The following is a 23680-nucleotide window of genomic DNA, read 5'->3' as shown; positions in this document are numbered from 1 at the left end:
TTTTTTATATATATATATATATATATATATATATATATATATATATATATATATATATATATATATATATATATATATAAATAGTTTTTACAGTTCATTAGCAGTGTGTAAAATGATCAGTGTTGCAGTAATTGTGATGGTCTTTGCATGAAAAAAGTGTTCCATTAAAATTTCACTTTTTCTTTGTTAATTGTGACGTCGACTTAAAGTGCAGCAAAAAAGTATTTGGCGTCCAGGGATGCATTAACCCCCCCAAGTATGTAGCAGTTTATGGGTTAAAGCCCCAAGATGCCACCGAAACGAGCTGCACCGTCTAAGGCTTCTGGCAATGAAAACGCACTTGCATGAATTATAGTACATATAGCGGTAACATTGGTATTTTACATTCTAGCACTGCAGGAGACATAGCAGTACAGTATACAGGTTTACCTTTACATTCTTTCTTTTTAGGTAATGTATTAAGCCGAGTTTGAAATGAAATTAAAGTGTTTGGGGGGCATATTTAGGGTTAAAACTATGAAAATAGGCATTTTCTTTAACCACATCCAAAATTTGCAGTTTTTCACAATTCGCGGGTGCTCTAGGAACGTAACCCCTGCGAAGTTTGGGGGTGTACTATACCTCACTTAACTAGTCTGTGCTCATTTAAGTCAGTTCTTAGAAAAACCTTTCTTGCTATTAAAAGCAGAAATAAACATGCTTATCAGTATCCAAATCTGCAGATAAGATCTAACCATGACTTTGCATTAGGTTCCTGCTTTCACTGGAGTTTTCACCATCAGGGAATTTGGGGACATTCTTACAAAGATAGATACTGTAGTAGAGATGATATCCCATTTCTCAAAAGAAAGTTCTTATTCAGCGGAGCTTACATTATGTCCAAATCGAGCAGAAAAATCATTGTAATCTAGTCAGAACGTATATATAAATTAAGAAAAATTGTACAAAAATCTGCGGTGGGTTGGCACCCTGCCCAGGATTGGTTCCTGCCTTGTGCCCTGTGTTGGCTGGGATTGGCTCCAGCAGACCCCCGTGACCCTGTGTTCGGATTCAGCGGGTTGGAAAATGGATGGATGGATGGATGGATGGATGTACAAAAATTTATTTGCGACTATTCATGAATTAATAAAGTACGTCAAAACTCTGCTTAAAAAAAAAAAAAAAAAAAACCCTGAACAAGCACAGGGCACAGTACAAGAGATAATCCAATGTAATAAACTCTGCCCCACAATGTACCAATTCTCTACTTTTCAGCCACTGCCTGCGGGAGGCAAACCATGCATTAAAAACTGAATCATATTCTGCAGAATTTACATTTAGAATGTGCATTAAACTCTTCGACATGAGTTTCCCGACATGAGAATTTTGCTTAATCATGTCCAAGATACAGGAGCTCCCAGGTGCCATATGCTAGGGAAACAGGTGCAAATAGAAAATAATATTAACAGGTTTTTACCACTCTAAAATTGTCACAAGCTATCAAGTAACTGCCACTGCAACTTAACACATTATTTCATTAAGATTTGGCAGAAATACCACAGCAAATAATTTAACAAATGAATTTCATTTTATTTTGGGTAGAAATGTTCTCACTTTAAAGTTAACTGTCAAAACTACTGCAAGAGTATAAATAAATGTGCCTTGCAAAGGACTGGTTCAGGCTTCTAACATACTATAAACTCAGGTTCCTGGGAGCCTTCATTTACTGTTTGGGTTTAAAAAGTGATGGAGGTAATTATTTGGTTGGACAAGTCCACTGACTGGCAAAAACAGTATCAAAGTGGAACTGAATAGGAATACAAATTGCTCATTCTCCTGGATTGAACACTCCATGTGTTAATCATTCCAGCAAAGCTACTAAATTTCTAAGATGCATTCTAGTCACAAAAAACATACAAGTCTTGTCAACAAAAAAAAGATCCATCAGGTGCCAAACGTTATCTGACCTTTATGTAGAGGCTGAGGATTAAGGAGGGTAAAGAGTCCCAGGAGGAAAGTATGGGACTAGGCAGTCTCTTGAGTCATTTAAGGCTAAAGGAAAGCCCAGTAGCTTCAATGTAGACCTCTAGTCTAGCGTCACAGATTCAGCTATACACCTAGTCTCGACTCAGTATCAAGTTCATATTGCCCAGCATTAAGTGTGAACAGAATTGTGACAGCCGTTAAATACTGGATATATTTTGTGCATTATTTAAAACTGTATATTTTGTGCATTATTTAAAACTACTTTTAACTAAAATACAGAAAAAGGGTGTTAAAGTTGAAATAATGAACATTAAACACATTTATTTTTTCTATTTGTACATGTAAACTAATTTAAGACTAAAAAGAAAGTAATAAGTTTTACAGCAAACTGGGTAGTGAAAATTTAAGCAAGATGCAAGCTGACACTTACCTGATGAATGACTGACACACAGGATCTTGTCATTGAAAGGGGGAAGCTGTAGAAAGAAAGTTACAATGGTAAAACAAATTATGTTTAAAAGCTAGAAAACCAACTTATTTACAACTTTATTGTAGATTTCAGCAACTTTCAGTGAAACAGTATATCAGTTGGTGAAAAGGGTTATTTCCTAATAAGGTGTAATATCTATAAAGAAGCAAGCATTATTCAAAAAGAAAAATATTCCAACATTTCAAATTCTCTTCATTATAATTTTGAAGTTGAGTAATCAGAAGTCAAAACTGTTTTCATAATTGTGGCATACATATCAAGCATTTGTCCCAAAAACTTGAAAGATTTTTATTATATTTTCTGTACTGTACATAACAAAGGCACCTCGGGAATGGGAGTAATACAGAAACAGAAAGCAATAGCCCAATAAGCTAACTAAAGAAATGTGAGAAAGTTAATTTCATGTCCATGGGAACATGGAATATAAATAATTAGTATTTCAACAAAGTATACTATGGTCATATTTTTAAACGAAGTTACAGAAAACCCAATTAAAAGACTGAATTGATACTCTATGCTTGTCAGTTTAAAAGTGTCCTTTATTTAAATTAAAACAAATACACAAAAAACTTTACCATGTGATGTCTGACAGAATGTGGCTGAAGCTTTCTTCTTCCAGTAGAATGTTATTCTGAATGTGAATCAGTAAAGTTAATATGTACTCTAAGTGTAGTGTTAAATAAGCTGTAACACTCATACAATACAGTTTAGAACTAGATATTGATGTACAAATATGAAGGCAAGAACCAAATAAATAAAATAAAATTATAAACATAAATAAATAAACTTATTACAGAAAAAAAGCTTTCAGTGATGATTCAAGGTTGTGACAATTTTAGACAAAAGCCCCATGAAACCCTATTGGCGTTATTAGGATAGGCGGCAAAACAAGAGCACACAAGACAGAAGATGCTTGTGGTTTGTTTGAACAGGTACTGTACATTGAGTTGTAGGATGTGGCATTTTAACACTGAATATACTTAACCAGCTTCTTTTAACATTTCCGGGACTATAGCTCATGGCTATTTTCTTGTTGATCCTGCAGATTGGATTGTAAGTTCTTAACAGTTCCTATTCAATGGATGCCTCCATTTTAAGTAAGCACTGCAGTGTTGTCTTTTCAAGCATACAGTGCATCCGGAAAGTATTCACAGTGCATCACTTTTTCTACATTTTATGTTATGTTACAGACTTATTCCAAAATGGATTAAATTCATTTTTTTCCTCAGAATTCTACACACAACACCCCATAATGACAACATGAAAAAAGTTTACTTGAGATTTTTGCAAATTTATTAAAATAAAAAAACTGAGAAATCCCATGTACATAAGTATTCACAGCCTTTGCTCAATACTTTGTCGATGCACCTTTGGCAGCAATTACAGCCTCAAGTCTTTTTGAATATGATGCCACAAACTTGGCACATCTATCCTTGGCCAGTTTCGCCCATTCCTCTTTGCAGCACCTCTCAAGCTCCATTAGGTTGGATGGGAAGTGTCGGTGCACAGCCATTTTAAGATCTCTCCAGAGATGTTCAATCAGATTCAAGTCTGGGCTCTGGCTGGGTCACTCAAGGACATTCACAGAGTTGTCCTGAAGCCACTCCTTTGATATCTTGGCTGTGTGCTTAGGGTCGTTGTCCTGCTGAAAGATGAACCGTCGCCCCAGTCTGAGGTCAAGAGCGCTCTGGAGCAGGTTTTCATCCAGGATGTCTCTGTACATTGCTGCAGTCATCTTTCCCTTTATCCTGACTAGTCTCCCAGTCCCTGCTGCTGAAAGACATCCCCACAGCATGATGCTGCCACCACCATGCTTCGCTGTAGGGATGGTATTGGCCTGGTGATGAGAGTTGCCTGGTTTCCTCCAAACGTGACGCCTGGCATTCATACCAAAGAGTTCAATCTTTGTCTTATCAGACCAGAGAATTTTCTTTCTCATGGTATGAGTCCTTCAGGTGCCTTTTGGAAAACTCCAGGCGGGCTGCCATGTGCCTTTTACTAAGGAGTGGCTTCTGTCTGGCCACTCTACCATACAGGCCTGATTGGTGGATTGCTGCGGAGATGGTTGTCCTTCTGGAAGGTTCTCCTCTCTCCACAGAGGACCTCTGGAGCTCTGACAGAGTGACCATCAGCTTCTTGGTCACCTCCCTGACTATGGCCCTTCTCCCCCGATTGCTCAGTTTAGATGGCCGGCCAGCTCTAGGAAGAGTCCTGGTGGTTTCGAACTTCTTCCACTTACGGATGATGGAGGCCACTGTGCTCATTGGGACCTTCAAAGCAGCAGAAATTTTTCTGTAACCTTCCCCAGATTTGTGCCTCGAGACAATCCTGTCTCGGAGGTCTACAGACAATTCCTTTGACTTCATGCTTGGTTTGTGCTCTGACATGAACTGTCAACTGTGGGACCTTATATAGACAGGTGTGTGCCTTTCCAAATCATGTCCAATCAATTGAATTTACCATAGGTGGACTCCAATTAAGCTGCAGAAACATCTCAAGGATGATCAAGGGAAACAGGATGTAGCACCTGAACTCAATTTTGAGCTTCACGGCAAAGGCTGTGAATACTTATGTACATGTGCTTTCTCAATTTTTTTTTATTTTTAATAAATTTGCAAAAATCTCAAGTAAACTTTTTTCACATTGTCATTATGGGGTGTTGTGTGTAGAATTCTGAAGAAAAAAATGAATTTAATCCATTTTGGAATAAGGCTGTAACATAAAACATGGAAGAAGTGATGCGCTGTGAATACTTTCTGGATGCACTGTATGTTGTGACGGGAAAAACTAATCTAGTTCTGAGATACCATCCAATATACACAGTAGCATGGTAATTAATGTTATGAAATTCTTAAACAAGTGGTTGCTTGGTTTACAAGACTGAAGGTCGCAACAATTTTTTTTTATTTTTAATTGTAATTTACTTAATCTACGCAAACTAATTACAGCTGCTCTTTTTCTGTGCCTTAAAATTTACCTGTAAATTCACTTGTGACACTTGGCGCTAGTGCTGGGCGGTATGACCAAAATTCTGTATCACGGTATTTTTCAAGATTGTACCAGTTTCACGGTATTCAATGGTATTTTTTTCCCCATGCATGAGTTAATCACATTTTCCACTGCAATTACTGCAATAGACTGGCTAAGAATAACCTATTCCACTGTCATGAGAATTGTACATTGTACAAAAAAACATTTTAATGTGCACACAAGTATTAATACAGGTTTGCATGGCTCCATAAAGTGAGGGGGGGGGGGGGGGCACTAATGAAGAGAAGGAATCACACTGCATGACAGTTGCTGTCAAAATATAGAACCTTTTTATTGAACAAATTTTGCAAACCGCTTAAACTAAAACTTAGACAACAAATTGTCAACCATCCAAAGAGGCATTTAGTTGTATTGCACTGAACATGTCTTAGAAAAGGAATAAATGGAAAATATTTTTTGTAAACCAACTACACTTTGTTAATGTTAACAATCTCTGTCCACTGACATGTTAAAGTGACTTTTTAAACAACTTTACCATCATTAAACTGCATAATATATAAACTAATAAATAATAACAATAAAATAAATAATAGTGCAACTTCCAGTAATACTATTACATCAAAACTTCAAGCCCAGGTACATTACACAGTATTCAAACTAAAATAAAACAAGTGCAACTTGGAGATGACATCTTTACCAACTGAACTGCCATTAAGGCAAATTGCATTAATGTAGACCTTGCTTCAAGCTAAGCTATATATAATATATAATAAATAATAAAACTGCAACTTGCATTTATAATACTATTTGTTGTTTAGTGGGTCAAAAAAAAAAAAAAAAAAATTTAAAAAAAATTTAAAAAAAAGGTCCGTTTTTAAATCCAGTTCGACGTGTCTGTCTTCGTGGGCGCGATTGCTCCACCGCAGGGAGTTGATGAGGTGATTGGGGCGAGTCGCATCTGATCATTCTTAATTGCTTCGTCCGCTTAGTGTGGCGTGTGAATAAGGCGCTGAGCCCATGGACGGAGACGTATATTTATGGGCCGGCAGGATGGGGGAAGGAAAAAAGAAAAGATAGAACACAAGGAGGTTAAAGAAGGGAAAAGGCAGTCATGGGAGACGATCCAGACACCAGGAAGGAGAAGGCAGCACGAGCTGGGGCTCCGTGAGGGAGTGCAGGCTTAGGCGATCTAAGGGCTGGTTCACCCCACTGAGTAAGCGTGTGGAGTGGGGTGAGCGAAATGTAAGACCTCCAAATGGATCTGATGTGTGACTGAGTGAGCACGAAGGAAGACGGGAGGTGTGCCGACCTCGGATGGTCTGGCTGCGCAGTGTGGCAGCAGCCAAAACAGGGGTTGGCAGAAAGCAGTTCATGCTGCAAAGGCTCTGTCAGCAACGCCAGTGAAGGGTGAGCCGTGGAGACAGAAGGTGGTGTGCTGCGATCAGGCGAGGAGAGAGACTACATTTTAACGGATATATTTATTGTGGATTTTATCCCCACATTTCACTGGCTTTATGGATTTGCTATTTATTTGGGTACTGTATTTTTCTGAACACTGTCCAACGGACACTTTTGGTTTTACTTTGACTGTTTTTAACAAAAGCACTTGAGCACTTTCCAACATCCCCTGGCTTCAATGAGATTTCTCAGCTCATCTCGGTCATAACTATCGACGGTGTTGGTTCAACATGTGGGAAGAGGGAGTCTGTAGGGGACCGTCACAGTATTACACAGTAACCAGATACATTACACAGTATTGAAAAAAAAAAAAATAAAACAAGTACAACTTGGCTTGCAGTATTATCCAGTAGTATAGAAACAGTATTCATACATTTGAACATAATGCTCCACATCCAACCTTTTAAAACCAAAGTATCTACAGATAACAGACACAGCACCTTTTTTTCGTCAAAAGTTCTTCTGTGTTATCATGTTCAACTTTATTGTCTGCTACAGCTTCAGTTTCAGAATGTTCCCTGTCCATTTTCACCGCTCAATACCTCCACTAACACATGTACTCTGTTGGATGCGTATTTTGCGGTGCACCAGTGCAAAAGGTCCCCCTTAAACAGTTTCCCGCTGCGCCACGTTCCGAATGTTGTTTAGGCTATTTAAACTGGTGTTCCGGTATAAGAAAAATCCATATCATAACAAAAATAAACGGTTTTTGGTATGAACCAGTATACCGCCCAGCACTACTTGGCGCTTCTTGTTGATGGCTGAAACGTGAGCATCCATTCTGCCCACTCCTTGAACATAAGTGATATACTCTAACAGCAAGCGGTTTTACCATGTAATGCTTCCATATGACAAGTCATTTATAAGTTTGACTCATCAGACCGTATTTCAAATACATCCAATTCTGACTACAAAAAACTGACATTTTAGATATATACAAAATATATTGACCAGTCAAAATAATTAACAAAAGCCTACAATTTAATATTGACTACTTGGAAACGGAGTTAGAGAGATCTATAATGTACAGTTGAAAGTGACACCGTACATTTTCATACACCTTTGCTAAAAACTCAAACTTGATCAATTTCACACAATCACATTACCAAACAAAACGTGATGAATTAAGTCAATTAGTGTATCTTTAAAATTTCCACAACAGCTTTCCTCCAAAATAATGTACAAGAGACAGGATATTTCAACTTTTAATCACTTTATCATATTTACATATGGTTAAAAATGTTTATATACACCAAGTTAGTATTTGGTGGTATTTCCTTTGAATTGCTTAACCTGAAGTTAATGCTTAGCATAGCCGTCCACAAGTTTCTCATAACATTTTGCTAGAATTTTAGCTCATTCCTCTTGATATAACTTTTGTAATGGGAGTCACATGTGTGCCACCTCACTCAGTCACATTTGTTCAGCGCAGTTCACAGATTTTCCACGGGATTCAAGTCAGAGCTTTGTGATGGTCACTCCAAGATTGTCACATTGCTGTCTGTGAGCCATTTCAATAACAACTTGGAGGCAAGGTTGTCAAAAGTGTCAAATTATTAATAAGCATCAACTGAAACATTTTAAAAATTGTTTCAATACTCATTTGTCATGGTATCGATTCTACATAATCAATGCACTTCTGATTTGCTGTTGAGTCTCATAGGCTATCGAAGGGCATGGCTATTGTAGCAACCCCATTTTGTGCAGTATTTGTATATTTTTAAATTCCAGAATCAATCAGTATAAGCCTGTAAACTGTTGCATATTAAGCAGGGATGTGATGTCTGTTGTATTTCTACTGGTTAAAACATTTTTGTAGTCCATTAAATGTTTAACACATTAAGGGGGTGGGTCTGCCATTATGTATCTGTGGGCCACTTTTATTCTGCTTTGTTCATTCAAAGGCAACACTCTTTAGCATTAGGTTTCAGTCTCTCCCTCAAAGTGTGCTTCCATAGCATGTTACTTTCTAAATTGGTATGACTTTAAAATTATATTGATCACATTTACTATATAAGGTTTCATTGTTCAACTGAAGAAAGTGGTGTTACTCCTCCTTGTGCTGGATTTAAACTAAGATTCAACTGTTTACAGAAATTTACTCCTATCTTTCACAAATGTCTGCAAGACTTGAAATATTAAAAATTATTAAATGTAAATATTTGTTTTCATAAATGTAAGGATTTTAACACATACAGAATTGCAATTTATTTAGTTACATTATATATCATACTGGGTACCAAAAATTGCATCAAGTTTCAATGGTTCTCTTAGAGTTGCATTAAAGTTTGAAATTCTGGTATTGTAACAAACCAATTTGGAGGTATTCTTGGGTTCATGGTCTTGCTGGAAGACCCTTATTTGTGACCAAGCTTTAGTTTTCCAGCTGATGTCTTGAAGTGTTGCTTCAGAATTTCCAGATGATGTTCCTCCTTCATAATGTCATCTATTTATGAAGGGTAACAGTCCATTTCTTATCAAAACACCTCCACAAAATGCTGCCTCCCCACTGCTTCACATTTGGGATGGTGTTGGATTAAGTGCCTTACCCTTTATCTTCCATACACATCACTTATCATTATGACTAAACACTTACTAGATAGATAGATATCTCTATCTATCTACTTTATATATATATATATACATACACACACACACATACTAGGGGGCTCTGCCACCTGCTCGCTTCGCTCGCCAACCCCTGGTGTTGGGTAATTATAAATAGCGTGATGTATGTATGAGCTATAGCATAGTGTGAAGGTGTAGATGACGCATATAGGAAGCCAAGAATAAATTGCAAGGCACAGTGTAAAGATTTATGGGAAAATTTCTTTGTACACAACATTAGTAGTAAAGATGGTGTCTTGCTCTTGAATGAGTTTCTCTTGGCATGGATCATTTATAACCTTAAATTTAATGTCAGATGAACGTCGAAAGTTGTCCATGTCCAAAAACAGGGTCAGAGAGGTAGATGCCAACCTTGTTCATGGTTTGGCCTTGTGATTTGTTGATGGTCATGGCAAATGCAGGTTTAATGGGGGAACTGTCGCCGTTTAAGTGTAAAAGGAAATTCTAGGTCAGAACTTGTAAGGTCAAGTGTAGGAATCCTAACAGTATTGTTAGCATGTGATCCTGTAAGAAGTTTTGCTTCAATAACATTGTGTGTCATGGTGTTGACGACTAAACGTGTACCATTGCATAAACCTTGTTTAGTGTTAAGGTTTCTTAATAGCATGATATTGTTCCGATTGTAAGGTTAAGATTGTGTTGTGGTAATCCGGTTGGGTTAATAGTGTTCAAATATTGTAAGGGGAAATTAAGATGGTCATTGTTGTCATCAGAGTCAGCTTTGTCAGAGCTTAGAAAGAGCCGTGCCTCTACAGGAAGTAATGCAATGACTTGGTTACTTATGTGATCAACATTAATATTTTTTGGACATAATATAGTCCGTTGTGTTAAAAGGGGTATTTGGTCTAATGAGATTGCTGTTCCAAATATCTCCATAACTAAGTCGTCGCAGATAAAGGCTTGAGGAATTGTAATAATATCTGGGTGAAGTCCATCTGTATTGGTGAGTGTACCATCTCCCAGTTGTAATAACCAATTGTTATATTTTGGATCTGGACATCGCATGTTTTGTACCAACTGTGTCTTTTGAAAGCAATGCCAATTGTCCACGTAACATTTTTTCTTCCGCGGTTTTAGAAGCGCGTTGTAGGCGCCGACGTGTATTGTTTTTTTTGATGCGGGTTCGTGTTTGTGGTCCCGTGACTCGAGCCGTTTCGTTCTGTACCCGTGATCGTGAATTCATGCCTTGTTTGTTCTTTATCGTTAGTAATATGGATAAGTAATAAGGAGGATCGCACTCACTGTTAATATGCGGACTGTTCGTTTCTTCGTATTATTACCAATCCGGTATCGCGCCTGTATATGTATTGGAGTCCGGTCTCTTGTTGTTTATGTATGACGTCGTCCGCGTATTTTAAGGTGGACTGAACAATAGCTGAGCGCATGGCATGTGGAGCAATAGCTAAGCACTGTCTAAAATCTCCTCCTAATAAAAGTACCTTTCCTCCAAAGGGAATATTATTATTCATCAACGTTTGTAGAAGTTTATCAATGGTGTTGAGTAAGTGACTGGATGCCATTGTACATTCATCTATAATTAATAGTTCTGCAAGACGGATGTCACGTGCATTGGTACTGTTCATTTTCATAGTGGATACCGATGTTTCTGTGATTGGGACCGGTATTTTGAATAAGGAGTGACATGTGTTTTTGGAGCCGAGACATTTTTTCTTCCGCGGTTTCAGAAGTGCGTTGTAGGCGCCGGCGTATTTTAAGGTGGACTGAACAATAGCTGAGCGCATGGCATGTGGAGCAATAGCTAAGCACTGTCTAAAATCTCCTCCTAATAAAAGCACCTTTCCTCCAAAGGGAATATTATTATTCATCAACGTTTGTAGAAGTTTATCAATGGTGTTGAGTTAAGTGACTGGATGCCATTGTACATTCATCTATAATTAATGGTTTTGCAAGACGGATGTCACGTGCATTGTTACTGTTCATTTTCATAGTGGATACCAATGTTTCTGTGATTGGGACCGGTATTTTGAATAAGGAGTGACATGTGTTTTTGGAGCCGAGACATTCTTTCTTCCGCTGTTTCAGAAGCGCATTGTAGGCGCCGACGTGTATTGTTTTTTTCATGCAGGTTCGTGTTTGTGGTCCCGTTACTCGAGCCGTATCGTTTTGTACCCGTGATCGTGAATTCATGACTTGTTTGTTCATTATCGTTAGTAATATGGATAAGTAATAAGGACGATCGCACTGACTGTTAATATGGAGCCTTTTCTGATCGTGAATTCATGACTTGTTTGTTCTTTATCGTTAGTAATATAAATAAAATTTATTATTATTATTATTAATATGGATAAGTAATCCTGCGTTTTTTTGAGGGGCACGTTGCCTCATTTTTTATTTCTGTTAGTGGAGGGGGGCTTTGTGTGTCGTGGGTCTGAATCCTCTTTTTTGTGTGTGTCCTGTTTCGTGTGGTATGGGCTTCATCTGGCGCTTTGTTGCATGGGTCTGTTGCTATGGGCGCGGAGCATCATTTCTCATTTTCCGATGCTTGGAGCGGTTTCTTCGTATTATTACCCATCAGGTGTCGCACCTGTATATGTATTGTAGTCCGGTCTGTTGTTGTCTATGTATGACGTCGTTTGTTGGCGTGCGTTTTCTTTGAGGGGCGCGTTGCCTCATTTTTTATTTCTGTTAGTGTAGGGGGGCTTTGTGTGTCGTGGGTGTGAATCCTCATTTTTGTGTGCGCACCGTTTCGTGTGCTATGTGGCGCTTGCGTCTGACTCCTTTGTTTTTGGTGTGCTAGGGGCGGGTTGCCTCATTTCTTATTTCTGTTAGTGGAGGGGTGCTTTGTGTGTCGTGGGTCTGAATCCTCTTTTTTGTGTGTGTCCTGTTTCGTGTGGTATGGCCTTCGTGTGGCACTTTGTTGCATGGGTCTGTTGCTATGGGCGTGGCGCATCATTTCTCATTTTCCGGTGCTTGGAGGGGGGGCTTTGTGTGGCGCCTGCGCACTTCGTCTTTTGCGTCCACGGCCCATGTCCCTGCATCCATCCAGTTTACCATTCTCGTTTAGTAATATATATATATATATATATATATATATATATATATATACACACACATATACACACATACATACATACATACATACACACACACACACACACACACACTAGGGGGCTCCGCCCCCTGCTCACTTCGCTCACCAACCTGTGTTTGGTTAATCGGATATACAATTTTAAAAGGTGTTTTTTTTCTTTGGAATTGTTTCAATTTCAATATTTGCACTTTTACTGTAAAGCTTCAATAAAAACAACATTTGGAATTACAAGATTGCATTGAATTTTGATTCTGTTTTCGAACTTGCATCATGACAACGCAATGTATGACTGCCTGTGAGTGAATAGCATTTGTTTTTCTCCAATAAATAATCCGACTTTTTCGAATGTTTGTCCCTGTGATTTGTTAATTGTCATAGCAAAAGCTAATCTCATGGGAAACTGTAAACATTTTAATACGAATGGCATATCAAGGTCTCCTTTGGTGTCTAATGTTATTCATGGAATATATACTACATTACCTTTCTTTTCACCTGTTAAAATTTGCATCGCTTCTCCGTGATCATAAATATACACCTGTCCGAATTGTGGTTTCTTTGAAATTAAACTTGTCGCTGCTTTAATTGTTGCGGGACCACAGACTCTCATAGTGTATGGTCCATTATTGTATAAATCTACATTTTGAGCATTGCATGATGCGAAGGCGAAAAGATTATTGTAGACTCGTATATTTTGCCTGTAGTGTTTATGGATTCTGCGGTGGGCTGGCATCCTGCCCATGGTTTGTTCCTGACTTGTGCCCTGTGCTGGCTGGGATTGGCTCCAGCAGACCCCCGTGGCCCTGTATTTCGGATATAGCAGGTTATGAAAGGACGGACTGACTTTATTTTTTAAGTAGAGGTAACAATAGGCCAAGTACATTTTCAAATTCTGGATTTGTAAAAAGCCATAAACAATAAACTGATGACTCACATAAGAAACACTGAAAACATCAAAACAAAGGCTGTATAACAGGAGTTTGGAAATGTTGCATACTTGAGACTGGGTTCACTGACAAACCAGACTTTAAAAGCATGTTGTTAGAAAATCAGCTCTAAACAGTTTAAATAGAAATGTTCTGAATTATTTTGAATTCATTAATATAGCTGTACATATTTAATGTTTGAATGTTTATATTTATTAATTTTAATTTTAAATATTTATTAATTTTAATTAATTTTCCACTTACTCAACAGAAATATCAAAATCAATTTAAAATGTGCACATGGTAAGATAAAATCACGATTTTATGGTAACATTCTTTAAAAACCCAATGCTGAAATTTATCCAAGATTATAAACCCCCCATCTGTTACACTTGGGGTTGGGGGATGTCCACCTCTGCTACACAATGTTCAAACCCTGCAATGTATTTTGATATTTAAGAATGCCAGTACTTGTTTACTTAATGATAATAGGATAACTTTTTGATAGATACACCAGTATTTCAAAACTGTTGTTACTGTTAGTATTTAAATATTTGAATATTGCATTACAGAAAAAGGCACAATATTGTTCACCTCAGTAATGGAGGTACTTTAACAAAAACCCACCAAATGGAATTTGTTTTTGTGTCGTGGTATAAAAAGGTATGGAGTACTGTAAAATTTCACTGATATGGATATCAACTACAAAAATTCTGGTAATGTAAAATCAAAATGACAGTACTGGCTTTTGCAAAACTTCTTGATGTACTGGTCAGGATTAAAGATATATGGAAAGCATAACACATTACTTAGATAACTTAACATAACCGTAAACTTTTTCACCAAGGTCACCACACAAAAAAAAAAAAAAAAAAAAAAAAACACTCCACAGTGACGAAATGTATTACAAGCAGGACAATCCCTGCCCCACCATTTAATGCTGGTTGGTCATATAATTACATTCAGTGTTAACATGATTAATTTGTGGTCTTCAATCAAACTGCAATACACTAGGAGCAGTCACTAAATGAAACGCAATACATTTCACCTTTAGTTACAACACACGATCTATGCACATGAATTAAAATGCAATCCACTTTCTTTTGCAGTCTTCAGGGATTTAACACTACAATATTAATTTATAAAAAAGAATTGTAAACTCATATCCATCCTATATTTGTACAAAATTTGGCAGTACTTGGTTAGGTATAACAAAAAAGTAACTTGTCTGCTAAATGTAACATTTTTTCTTAAAAAAAAAAAAAAAATTACTTTGAATACGAAAGCAACATTACCCAATAGCACACATTTTGTAAATACTACACAATACTAAAGGGTTCACAAATTTCAAAACAATTGGTTGTATTTGTGTGTAAGAAATTCACATTTAAGCACTGTTCACAAAATTAAGCATATATGGAATCTACAAACCTAGTAAATACTGAAAAATACTTACCTCAACAAAACATCGAGGAGACACAAAGAACTGGTTAAACTCATCAGCACTGAATTCGCCAAAGATATACTGCAAAGAAATATAAACTTGTGTTATGAAATTAAATGAATCTTGTTTTTACACAAAATTCACCAGTTTAATCTCTGGACACAACCAAGATGAATAACAATTCTGTTGAAATGCTGCATGAGACACGTGTTTATTTGATTGACCATGTATATAGTACATCATGTCTGACTATAACAAGGTGAGGGCCAGACAGTTTAAGGGAGAGTTTAAGTAACTGCTTGCCTAGGATTAGCAACAAAAGATTTGAGGGAGCCTTCCGTGACCCAACAGCCTGAAGGAGGTAGCTTGACTGTTACTCCACTTTCACCAGACAAGACTTGTTGAAACCTTTGCTGAACATTCACATGCTGTTTTTTTATACAGGTATTTTTAAGCTTGGGTCACAGAGTTACACAACAGACAAGAGGAGGAGTCCAGGTTTCGAAGGAAAATACAGGTACTTTATTACTGTATTGGGAACACAGGTGCAGTCTCAAGACTTTATTCAAAATAGGAGCTATAAGGAGCTGCGACACAGGCAGTTGTCTTGCATTAGCTCCCATCTTCAGATCAGAACACCACCAGCAGCTCAGAATCATCACTGTGGCAGTCATGGTCTGGAGAAGAGAGATCAGGAGAGTGCAAGGAACAGCAGATCAAAGCCTGCTAAATGTTCTAAACATGTTGTGAGAAGCACGTTATGCAGTCTGGTCCTGCAGAGGACAACAAATTACTCTGCCTTTGGTTTACTGTTTACCAGATGCAGCAGAGCAGCTAGAGCAGTCCTTGCGCCTCTGACCTTAGAGAAGGCAAATCACCGGCAACCCAGGTCACAACAGTATATGTATTTTCACCATATTCATTACAACAAAATACTTTTATAGTCCCAAGAGGCTTAACAGGATTCCACTTGTATAACTTGAAGTTACCAACTACAACATTTAAAATTTGTAAAAGTAACTCAAACTTTCCCACATATACAATTACAGTGCCAGGGACTTACCTGCTTCCATGTGCAATGTCAGGCCAGTCCTCCTTGTGACTGCTCTGGCAAACAACTAAACTTTATCCCTGCTGCTAGATTAAACTTCTAGATGAAATACAAGTGCAAGTTGCATGGACCAGCAAAGCAACTTTCAAATTTAGCAACCATTTCATGTTTAAACCCACTTCATCAATAAAAGCAGTCATATTTATTATCTTAAGCAATATCAGCATTTTAATTGTTCTTGTACTGTACTTTGTACTCAATTATGAAATGATAGTGACCAACTGCCAAATCTTTCCATTTTGAAGCAAAAAGTATTAAACAGCTATACTAGTGTTTACTGAATGTTTGCCTACAAACCGAAAAATGCTGAAATATAGCCACTAAATAATCTAAACATTACAGATTAACTAGGCACAATTCAGACACTGCACATGCACAGAATTTGATGAAAACTATAATGATAATCAATGCAGGTGTTTCCACATTTCCACTTTCTAAGCCTGACTTTTCCAGTCTGAAGGCATGCTGACCACAATTTAGCCAAAAACTTGAAAGTGAATAATGAACACAGCCGTGACTGTTTAGGTCCATATGATTGCAGTTGCGGTCAGATAAACGGGCCATGATGTATATAAATGGACAACATTTAGTGGTCAGATCACTAATCTTTAACCACACAATTAAAAACATACTTGGCACTGCACACGTTTATCATAACATTTGGACTAAATAAGCAGCATTTTTGATAATCAAACAATGGCTTTAATACATTTGTTTAGTTGTTCAGCTTCTTGAATCCTTTTCAATTATCCACACACAGTATACTGCTAGTGTAATTCTTCCACCACTGACTAAATTTTGAAAAAAACATTTAAAAAAAGTACTTTTTTATATATATATATATATATATATATATATATATATATATATATATATATAATTATATAAACTCTTTTAGGGCAAATTTTTTTTGTTTCTTTTCTCCCAGGGCTGAATATTTTTCCAAAAACTGCCTTTTTAAAAAAAAAAAAAAAAAATTTAAAAAAAAAAAAGAACACAAAGCAATTGTTTAACATATGAAATCAGCAAAAAATATTTGCTTTTGACAAATGCTACTGTCTTGCATGTTGTAGGAGCCTGCATACTATATGATTTCACATACATGTTACACTGCAAAGTATGATTATCGCTCAAAGCAGCCAATTGCATGCATTGCCACATTGCAGTGGTGCCTCCTTTTCAATTTTCTGTTGCTGCACTTTCTCACAAATAGAGCATCCAGAAAGTATTCACAGCGCATCACTGGCCAAGGATAGATGTGCCAAGCTTGTGGCATCATATTCAAAAAGACTTGAGGCTGTAATTGCTGCCAAAGATGCATCGACAAAGTATTGAGCAAAGGCTGTGAATACTTATGTACATGTGATTTCTCAGTTTTTTTTTGTTTTTTTTTAGTAAATTTGCAAAAACCTCAAGTAAACTTTTTTCATGTTATCATTATGGGGTGTTGTGTGTATAGAAATCTGAGGAAAAAAATGAATTTAATCCATTTTGGAATAAGGCTGTAGCATAACAAAATGTGGAAAAAGTGATGCGCTGTGAATATTTTCCGGATGCACTGTATATTGTTAGTGTGTACTGTAGAGAGACAAGTCACCCGTTTGACATCGTGCCATGCCAATGCCACCATGTTTTCAGCCTGCATGAAAACCGTATTGTCACCTCTTTTCCTCTTCAGCCTGTCTGGCTTCAACTGTGAAGGCATGTCTCCTGTTCACTCTCACTGTGCCAGAAGCTCCAATTCCCCTGCTCTGTAGCTCCATGAACAATTCTGGGCATGTATAAAAATTGTCCATGTACACAACATGACCCAAATGTTCATAGCCCTGAAGCAGCTCCAGCACAACCCGACTTGTCAAGGGACAGTTCCTCTTTGAAAGAAATATTTTCTTGTATATGTAATTACTTTCAGGCAGTACAAAATCCTTTATGCCATACTTTGTGGGCTTGTCTGGCATATATTGGCAGAAAAAAAGGCGTCCCTTTTATTTTATCATAGATTTATGCACAGACAAATCATGGCCAGGCTGATAAAATTGTTTATATGTTGGTTCCACAATGTCAAGCAGGGGCTGAACTTTATACATGGGGTTATAGCCTGGCTTACCCCTTGGGATTTGCTTCTGGTTATCACAAAAGTGAATAAAACTTTGCAGCGGCACATACCTATCACACGGCATAACCTGTCTAAAGCCACCAGGGGACAAAGCACGTTTGGACCAATGCTCCATGAAGTTATATCACCAGTCTAGTCCTATCTCTATTTGAAATGCCACAAAGCTCTTCATCTCGTCTTTTGTTGTGGGTTTCCACTTTGAAAAACGAGAATGCGGTGCAAGCGCAGCCTGCGATTCAAAAAATTGCTCTGCATACCTGTCTGTCTCGCCTGACAGTAGCTGAAAAGCAGCATCAGGAGAGAGCAGCCTGAAGTAGTCCAGCAGCTGGTAATCTGTCGTGTCCAACAGCAAGCCATGCTGTCTTGTGAAGTCCGGTAGCCAGTTTGGCTCCCACGGATCAATGTCTGGGTATTCCTCCCACACGAACCTTGCCATAGGTGCATCAGCTACGCAAATGCGTTCAGCTGGTGTCCAATCAGCTGATGCCAGTTCCTTACTCTCTTGCTCGATCTCCTAGTCACTGTCAATAAAATCAGATTCTGAAAAATCAGAGCCCGACTCGGCGATAATGCGCAAAACATCGTCTGCTGAGTATTTTCTTTTCTACACTCACTTCGCTCCCTTGTGAGATGGGCCCTCTACCCCTCCTGTCGACAAAAGTCGACATCCACCCTAAAAGTTAATTTGTAAAATACAATAGGATTACTGTATAAATCTATTTATACACCAATTAATGAGTCTTATAAATTAGATCTGCTCCAATGAGGAACCTTGCAAAGAATTCCTGTACCTGCCCTGCAGGTCACTATTACAGGACAGTTCAATCCATAAGTAAACAAACACCATTAATCATAAGAAAAAGCAAAGGTCAATACACAAAATATAATAGATTTGAAAAACCTTACAATACCACAAAAAATACTTGGAATACAAAAGTAAAATCTTATAGCAGGAAACAGCCCAGGAGAGATCATCAGTCCATTAAAAGTTCCACACATTCACATATCCACACCCACATTTAGGCCAATTTGCAATCATAAAAACTTAACCTACAATGCTCATGTAAGGAAAACAGGAGGAGTTACATTCTGGATGTAGCATTACTAACTACTAACTTAACAGCAGAAGGCTGCCTCACCACTTCTTTTATGCACCTAAAATCTGGAATAGCTTACCAATAGAAATTTGCCAGGCTAATACGGTAGAGCACTTAAAAAACTGCTAAACACGCCTTATTTTAATATGGCTTTCTTATAGTTTCATTTTAGTGTAACCCTGATATTCTGAATATGCACTTAATTATCTATTTTTTCCCCTCATGGCTCCAAAATCCGTACTAACCCCTAATTTCTCTGCTGTTCATTTTCTGGTTTTCTGTGGTGGCGATCTACGCCACCACCACCACCTTATCAAAGCACTGTGCAGTCCCTACGTTGATGGATTGAAGGCCAGAGGTCCCCATGACCATCATCGTCTAATTCTTTTAAATGAAGCCTGAAAACCATGAGGACTGATTTACTGTAGATTATTTATATTGGGTAGAAGGTCAAGCAAGCATCTTGCCTGAAGAAGGGGCCCGAGTTGCCTCGAAAGCTTGCATATTGTAATCTTTTTAGTTAGCCAATAAAAGGTGTCATTTTGCTTGGCTTTTCTCTACATTCATAATGGCTAACACGGTACAACACCCTAGTACTACAGATTTTTCTAGGAAACTGCATTCTTAAAAAATAAGAAATATCAGTTACCTTTGCTGCCCACATATCAAAAATCACTTAAAATCTGTATCAGTCGGGCACTACGTTATACTATTGTTAAATACTGCAGCATCCCTGAGCTGTAATATTGTAGCTTACCAACACTGAACTAAATAGTAAAAACACACATGCATCACAATTATGACCAAAAAAGCAAACTACTTCAGTGTTGCTGCTACCTGGACTTCCAGTAGGTTTTCTCTTTTATATTTTCTTTCAAGGAACGGTGGAGGGACTGGAGGGAGGGGGGAAATCGCCTAAACTTAGAGCATCTCTCTTTCCAATAACATGTCTCTCTCTTTTTAAATAAAATTAAATCTTTTGTTAGCACTAAAGAAAAAAAAGGTTTGCTAGATCTTGTTTAAACCAAGTTGTAGTATTCAAATACAGTACTACCAATAAAACATTCTCCAAAGGAATCTCTCTCACATTACAATATTCTGCACAGTTTTAGCTTGATGCAACCAAACAAAGCAGTCCATGATTAGATGAAATATGATTGAAAGATACACGAGACACAGTGATACTTTCAGGAAAATAAGCATTTTTAAAATCACTATTCGGTCAAAGCACCACACTGCAATGCAACAATCAACTGGCAAAGAAAGCTGTAATTGTCAATGAAAAACACAGAAAGTGCCATCCAAGCATATATAATTCTTTGAAAGAGAAACCGCTTTCTGCTGAAATAGCACTAAACTAACAAATGACTATAATCCAAGCTCCTTTAGCCAACTAATACTCTCAAAAGCAAATTTAATTCTGATGACATCTACACAGAATGTTGCACGTACATACAACACTAAGCCACTCAACCCATTCACTAAAAGTGAGGATTACAACAGTAGAGTATTTGCTTGAACCAACAGTATGTATGACGCGAATAAAGTTTTTGCCTTCCATCAGAGAACACAGTTATTCCCTGAGGGTAGCACTTATACTCAAGGCTTCACACATCCAGCATCATGGGTTCAAATTCCACGCCTAGCTATTATCCATGAAGACTTGCACTGTAATTCATATATAAACAATTAATGGTCTGTTTAAGTGTTGCTGACACAAAAAAAAAAAAAGCGAAAAAACATATTTAAAATGACAATGTGCAGGAAAAAATTTCAAATATGGTATAAAAAAATTTGAATCTGATGCCATATTTACCAGTTCAGTGATGGTTGACCTTTAGATTTTTTGGAGTTTTCTAAAATAAAGTGACTTCAAAAGCAAATTTTCTTACATTTACAACATTTAGCAGACGCTCTTATCCAGAGCGACTTACAACAGTGCTTAGTAGTCTACGACTGTTCTTCAGTCTTTTAAGGCTAGGATTAAATCTACTGTCATTAAACAAGTTACCGCTGACCAAGTTGTACACAAAACCATGCTAGAAGAAAATAGTAAGTTTAGTACAAAATTTTCTCAAAAAAAAAAAAAAAAAAAAAAAAAAAAAAAAGGGTAGAAAAAAGTATGGGGACTTTAGTCCCCCAAGTGCTGTTTAATCCTTTCCTTTCCTCTGAATCGGTTTAGCTGGGTGTTACAATACAGGCTCAAAGCAAAAATGTGCAAACTATCAAGGTATTTAATTTCCACATCTGATCATCACTATAATCCAGACGTTACAAAAATTCACACTGGCATCATGTTAGTTGTTTAAGCATAAAACTTGCTGATACCCAATTGTATATTTTGAAGGTCACTATCTGGCAATAATGTATCAATGATGCAAACTCTGCAAGGTCTCATGCCAATTTATTTATTTACGACAGATTTTTTTTTTCATGTTACTTTAATGGCAGAAATCATAAAATGATTAATAAACGTTAGACAATGATGATACACCATTCCACACCTCAAATCATGTTTAAAATGATCTGCCTACTGTAACAGTCTTACTAACAGCTGCAGCAACAATGTTCATTAGAAAGTCACCACTCTCTTTTTCTGAGTTTCCAATTAACTCACACCATTACCTGTTTTCGTAATACTTTTACTTAGGAGCTGGTGAAAAGAAACCTGTTACATAACTGAAGAGGATGCTTACATTTTACTGAGAAAGTTTAAATACTACACATACTGTGCCCAGTTAACAATTTGAGGTAACTTTTGCCAACAGTTGTGGTGCTTTGTACTTTGCATTTTTGTGTTTCCGTTTCTAATTTTTAACAAAGAGGCAGGCATTTACTTCATGCCTGATTAACGTTAAGAGTACTAAGCAGTCATGTAATTTGAGAAAACTTCAGTTGAACACATACAACATAAAATGTCTCATTTTAAATCAAATTGATATGCATCTCTTTTCAAGGCCAAGAAGAGCAAGACTATCAAAGTAACTATAACTGAAAGTAATTACTACATAAACATCTGAAACAGAAGTCTAAAGAAGACACCAGCCATAAGGAGACAGTACTGAAAAATCCTGAAAGTTTCTAATGTAGTTAGTAGTACAGGTACTGTAATAGTTATACACAGAAATGTATGCAAGAGATCTTTTACTAAGGACATCAGCTCTCTCTTTTTAAAGATGTAACGCTGTAGTTCTTGATATTGTCTAGCATAGTAAAAACAAAATTACTCCGTCTTCATCTCTTCTTAGACATAACAGGTATATGTTTAAAAGTAACTGACATTGATTATGACTTCACCTGGTTACATGTGCTTTTACTTTTTCAAAGCAAGGAAAATGACAATTTGGGAAATTAATAGAACCCATTTTTCTTTATTTACAAGTTAGCAGTATGAGAATTCCACACAATAATAATAATAATAATAATAATAATAATAATAATAATAATGAGGAAGCTCACTTAATTTCCTAACCAAAAAATCTTGGTTAATGTGTGGATATGGTGCATTATTAATTTAAAAGTCTATGAACTTTGTACATTACATTCTAAAAAAAACTGCAAACCAGCAAAAGGATGATTTATAGAAGCATGCAATACTACACTTTTTAAAATCCTTTTACAGAGTATTGCTTTTTCTATTAATCTGGTAAGGGAATATAATTAAAGTAATCCATGAAAACTACATGGTATCTCTGCAATTATAAGTTATGCAAATGTTTAACAAAAGCACTGTAAAGTGAAAAAATACATTTTAAATAGAAATGTGTTTTTATTGATTTATTTTAATGCAGTATTGCAATACATGCTAATGCTGCTCCACCATATTACAAAGATTGGAGGCAGTCAATTTGGAGGGTAAGGACTTAGAAGCACTCAGATGTGATCTAACGACATCCCAATCTTAAAAGTATGCTGTCTATTGACTGTATCAGAATGCAGATTATTACCACAGATGAAATCTATAAAACATCAAATGAGCATTTTGTTCACTAAAATGAAAAATAAACTGAAAATTAAACTGCATACTCAAAAACTGGAATAAAATAAGAATTGATAGAAATGAAAATACAGTATGTGATTGTACTTTTTTTAAATAAACCAACTGCCAGTAACTTACTGTTGACTATTCCTTTCTAATTGTGTATGCACTATGTGCTTTATAGCCTACTGAGCTGAACGATTGTCAGGTAGCTAAAATGAACACGTTTGTAAACATTGACACTGAGTAAAGAATCTACAGAATATGAAACAGTTTGGGAAATTCTGCCTCAATACACTGCCATGCTTTAAAATACCTTGTATTTTAAAAAGGAAAAATCTTAAATTTCATTTTTGCTCATTTATAAAGTTTCTGAATACAATTGCCACATTATTGGTTTTGAATCCAAGACGACTAAACTGGCTC

General features: G+C 36.9%; 1 protein-coding gene across 1 annotated transcript in view; it reads right to left on the bottom strand.

The window, feature by feature from the left end:
- usp10 (ubiquitin specific peptidase 10) overlaps nucleotides 1–23680 on the bottom strand; it is a 138835-nt gene that overhangs the window by 93087 nt on the left and 22068 nt on the right. The window contains exons 2-3 of the mRNA XM_028809787.2: nucleotides 14964–15032; nucleotides 2396–2441 (exon numbers count right to left, since the gene is read on the bottom strand). Of these exons, the coding sequence (XP_028665620.1) occupies nucleotides 2396–2441; nucleotides 14964–15032 (115 nt within the window). The remainder of the gene's footprint in view (nucleotides 1–2395; nucleotides 2442–14963; nucleotides 15033–23680) is intronic.

Source organism: Erpetoichthys calabaricus, chromosome 9 (assembly GCF_900747795.2).
Source record: "Erpetoichthys calabaricus chromosome 9, fErpCal1.3, whole genome shotgun sequence".
In the NCBI taxonomy this organism is placed as follows: Eukaryota; Metazoa; Chordata; class Cladistia; order Polypteriformes; family Polypteridae; genus Erpetoichthys; species Erpetoichthys calabaricus.
This window is presented reverse-complemented; position numbering and strand designations above follow the sequence as displayed.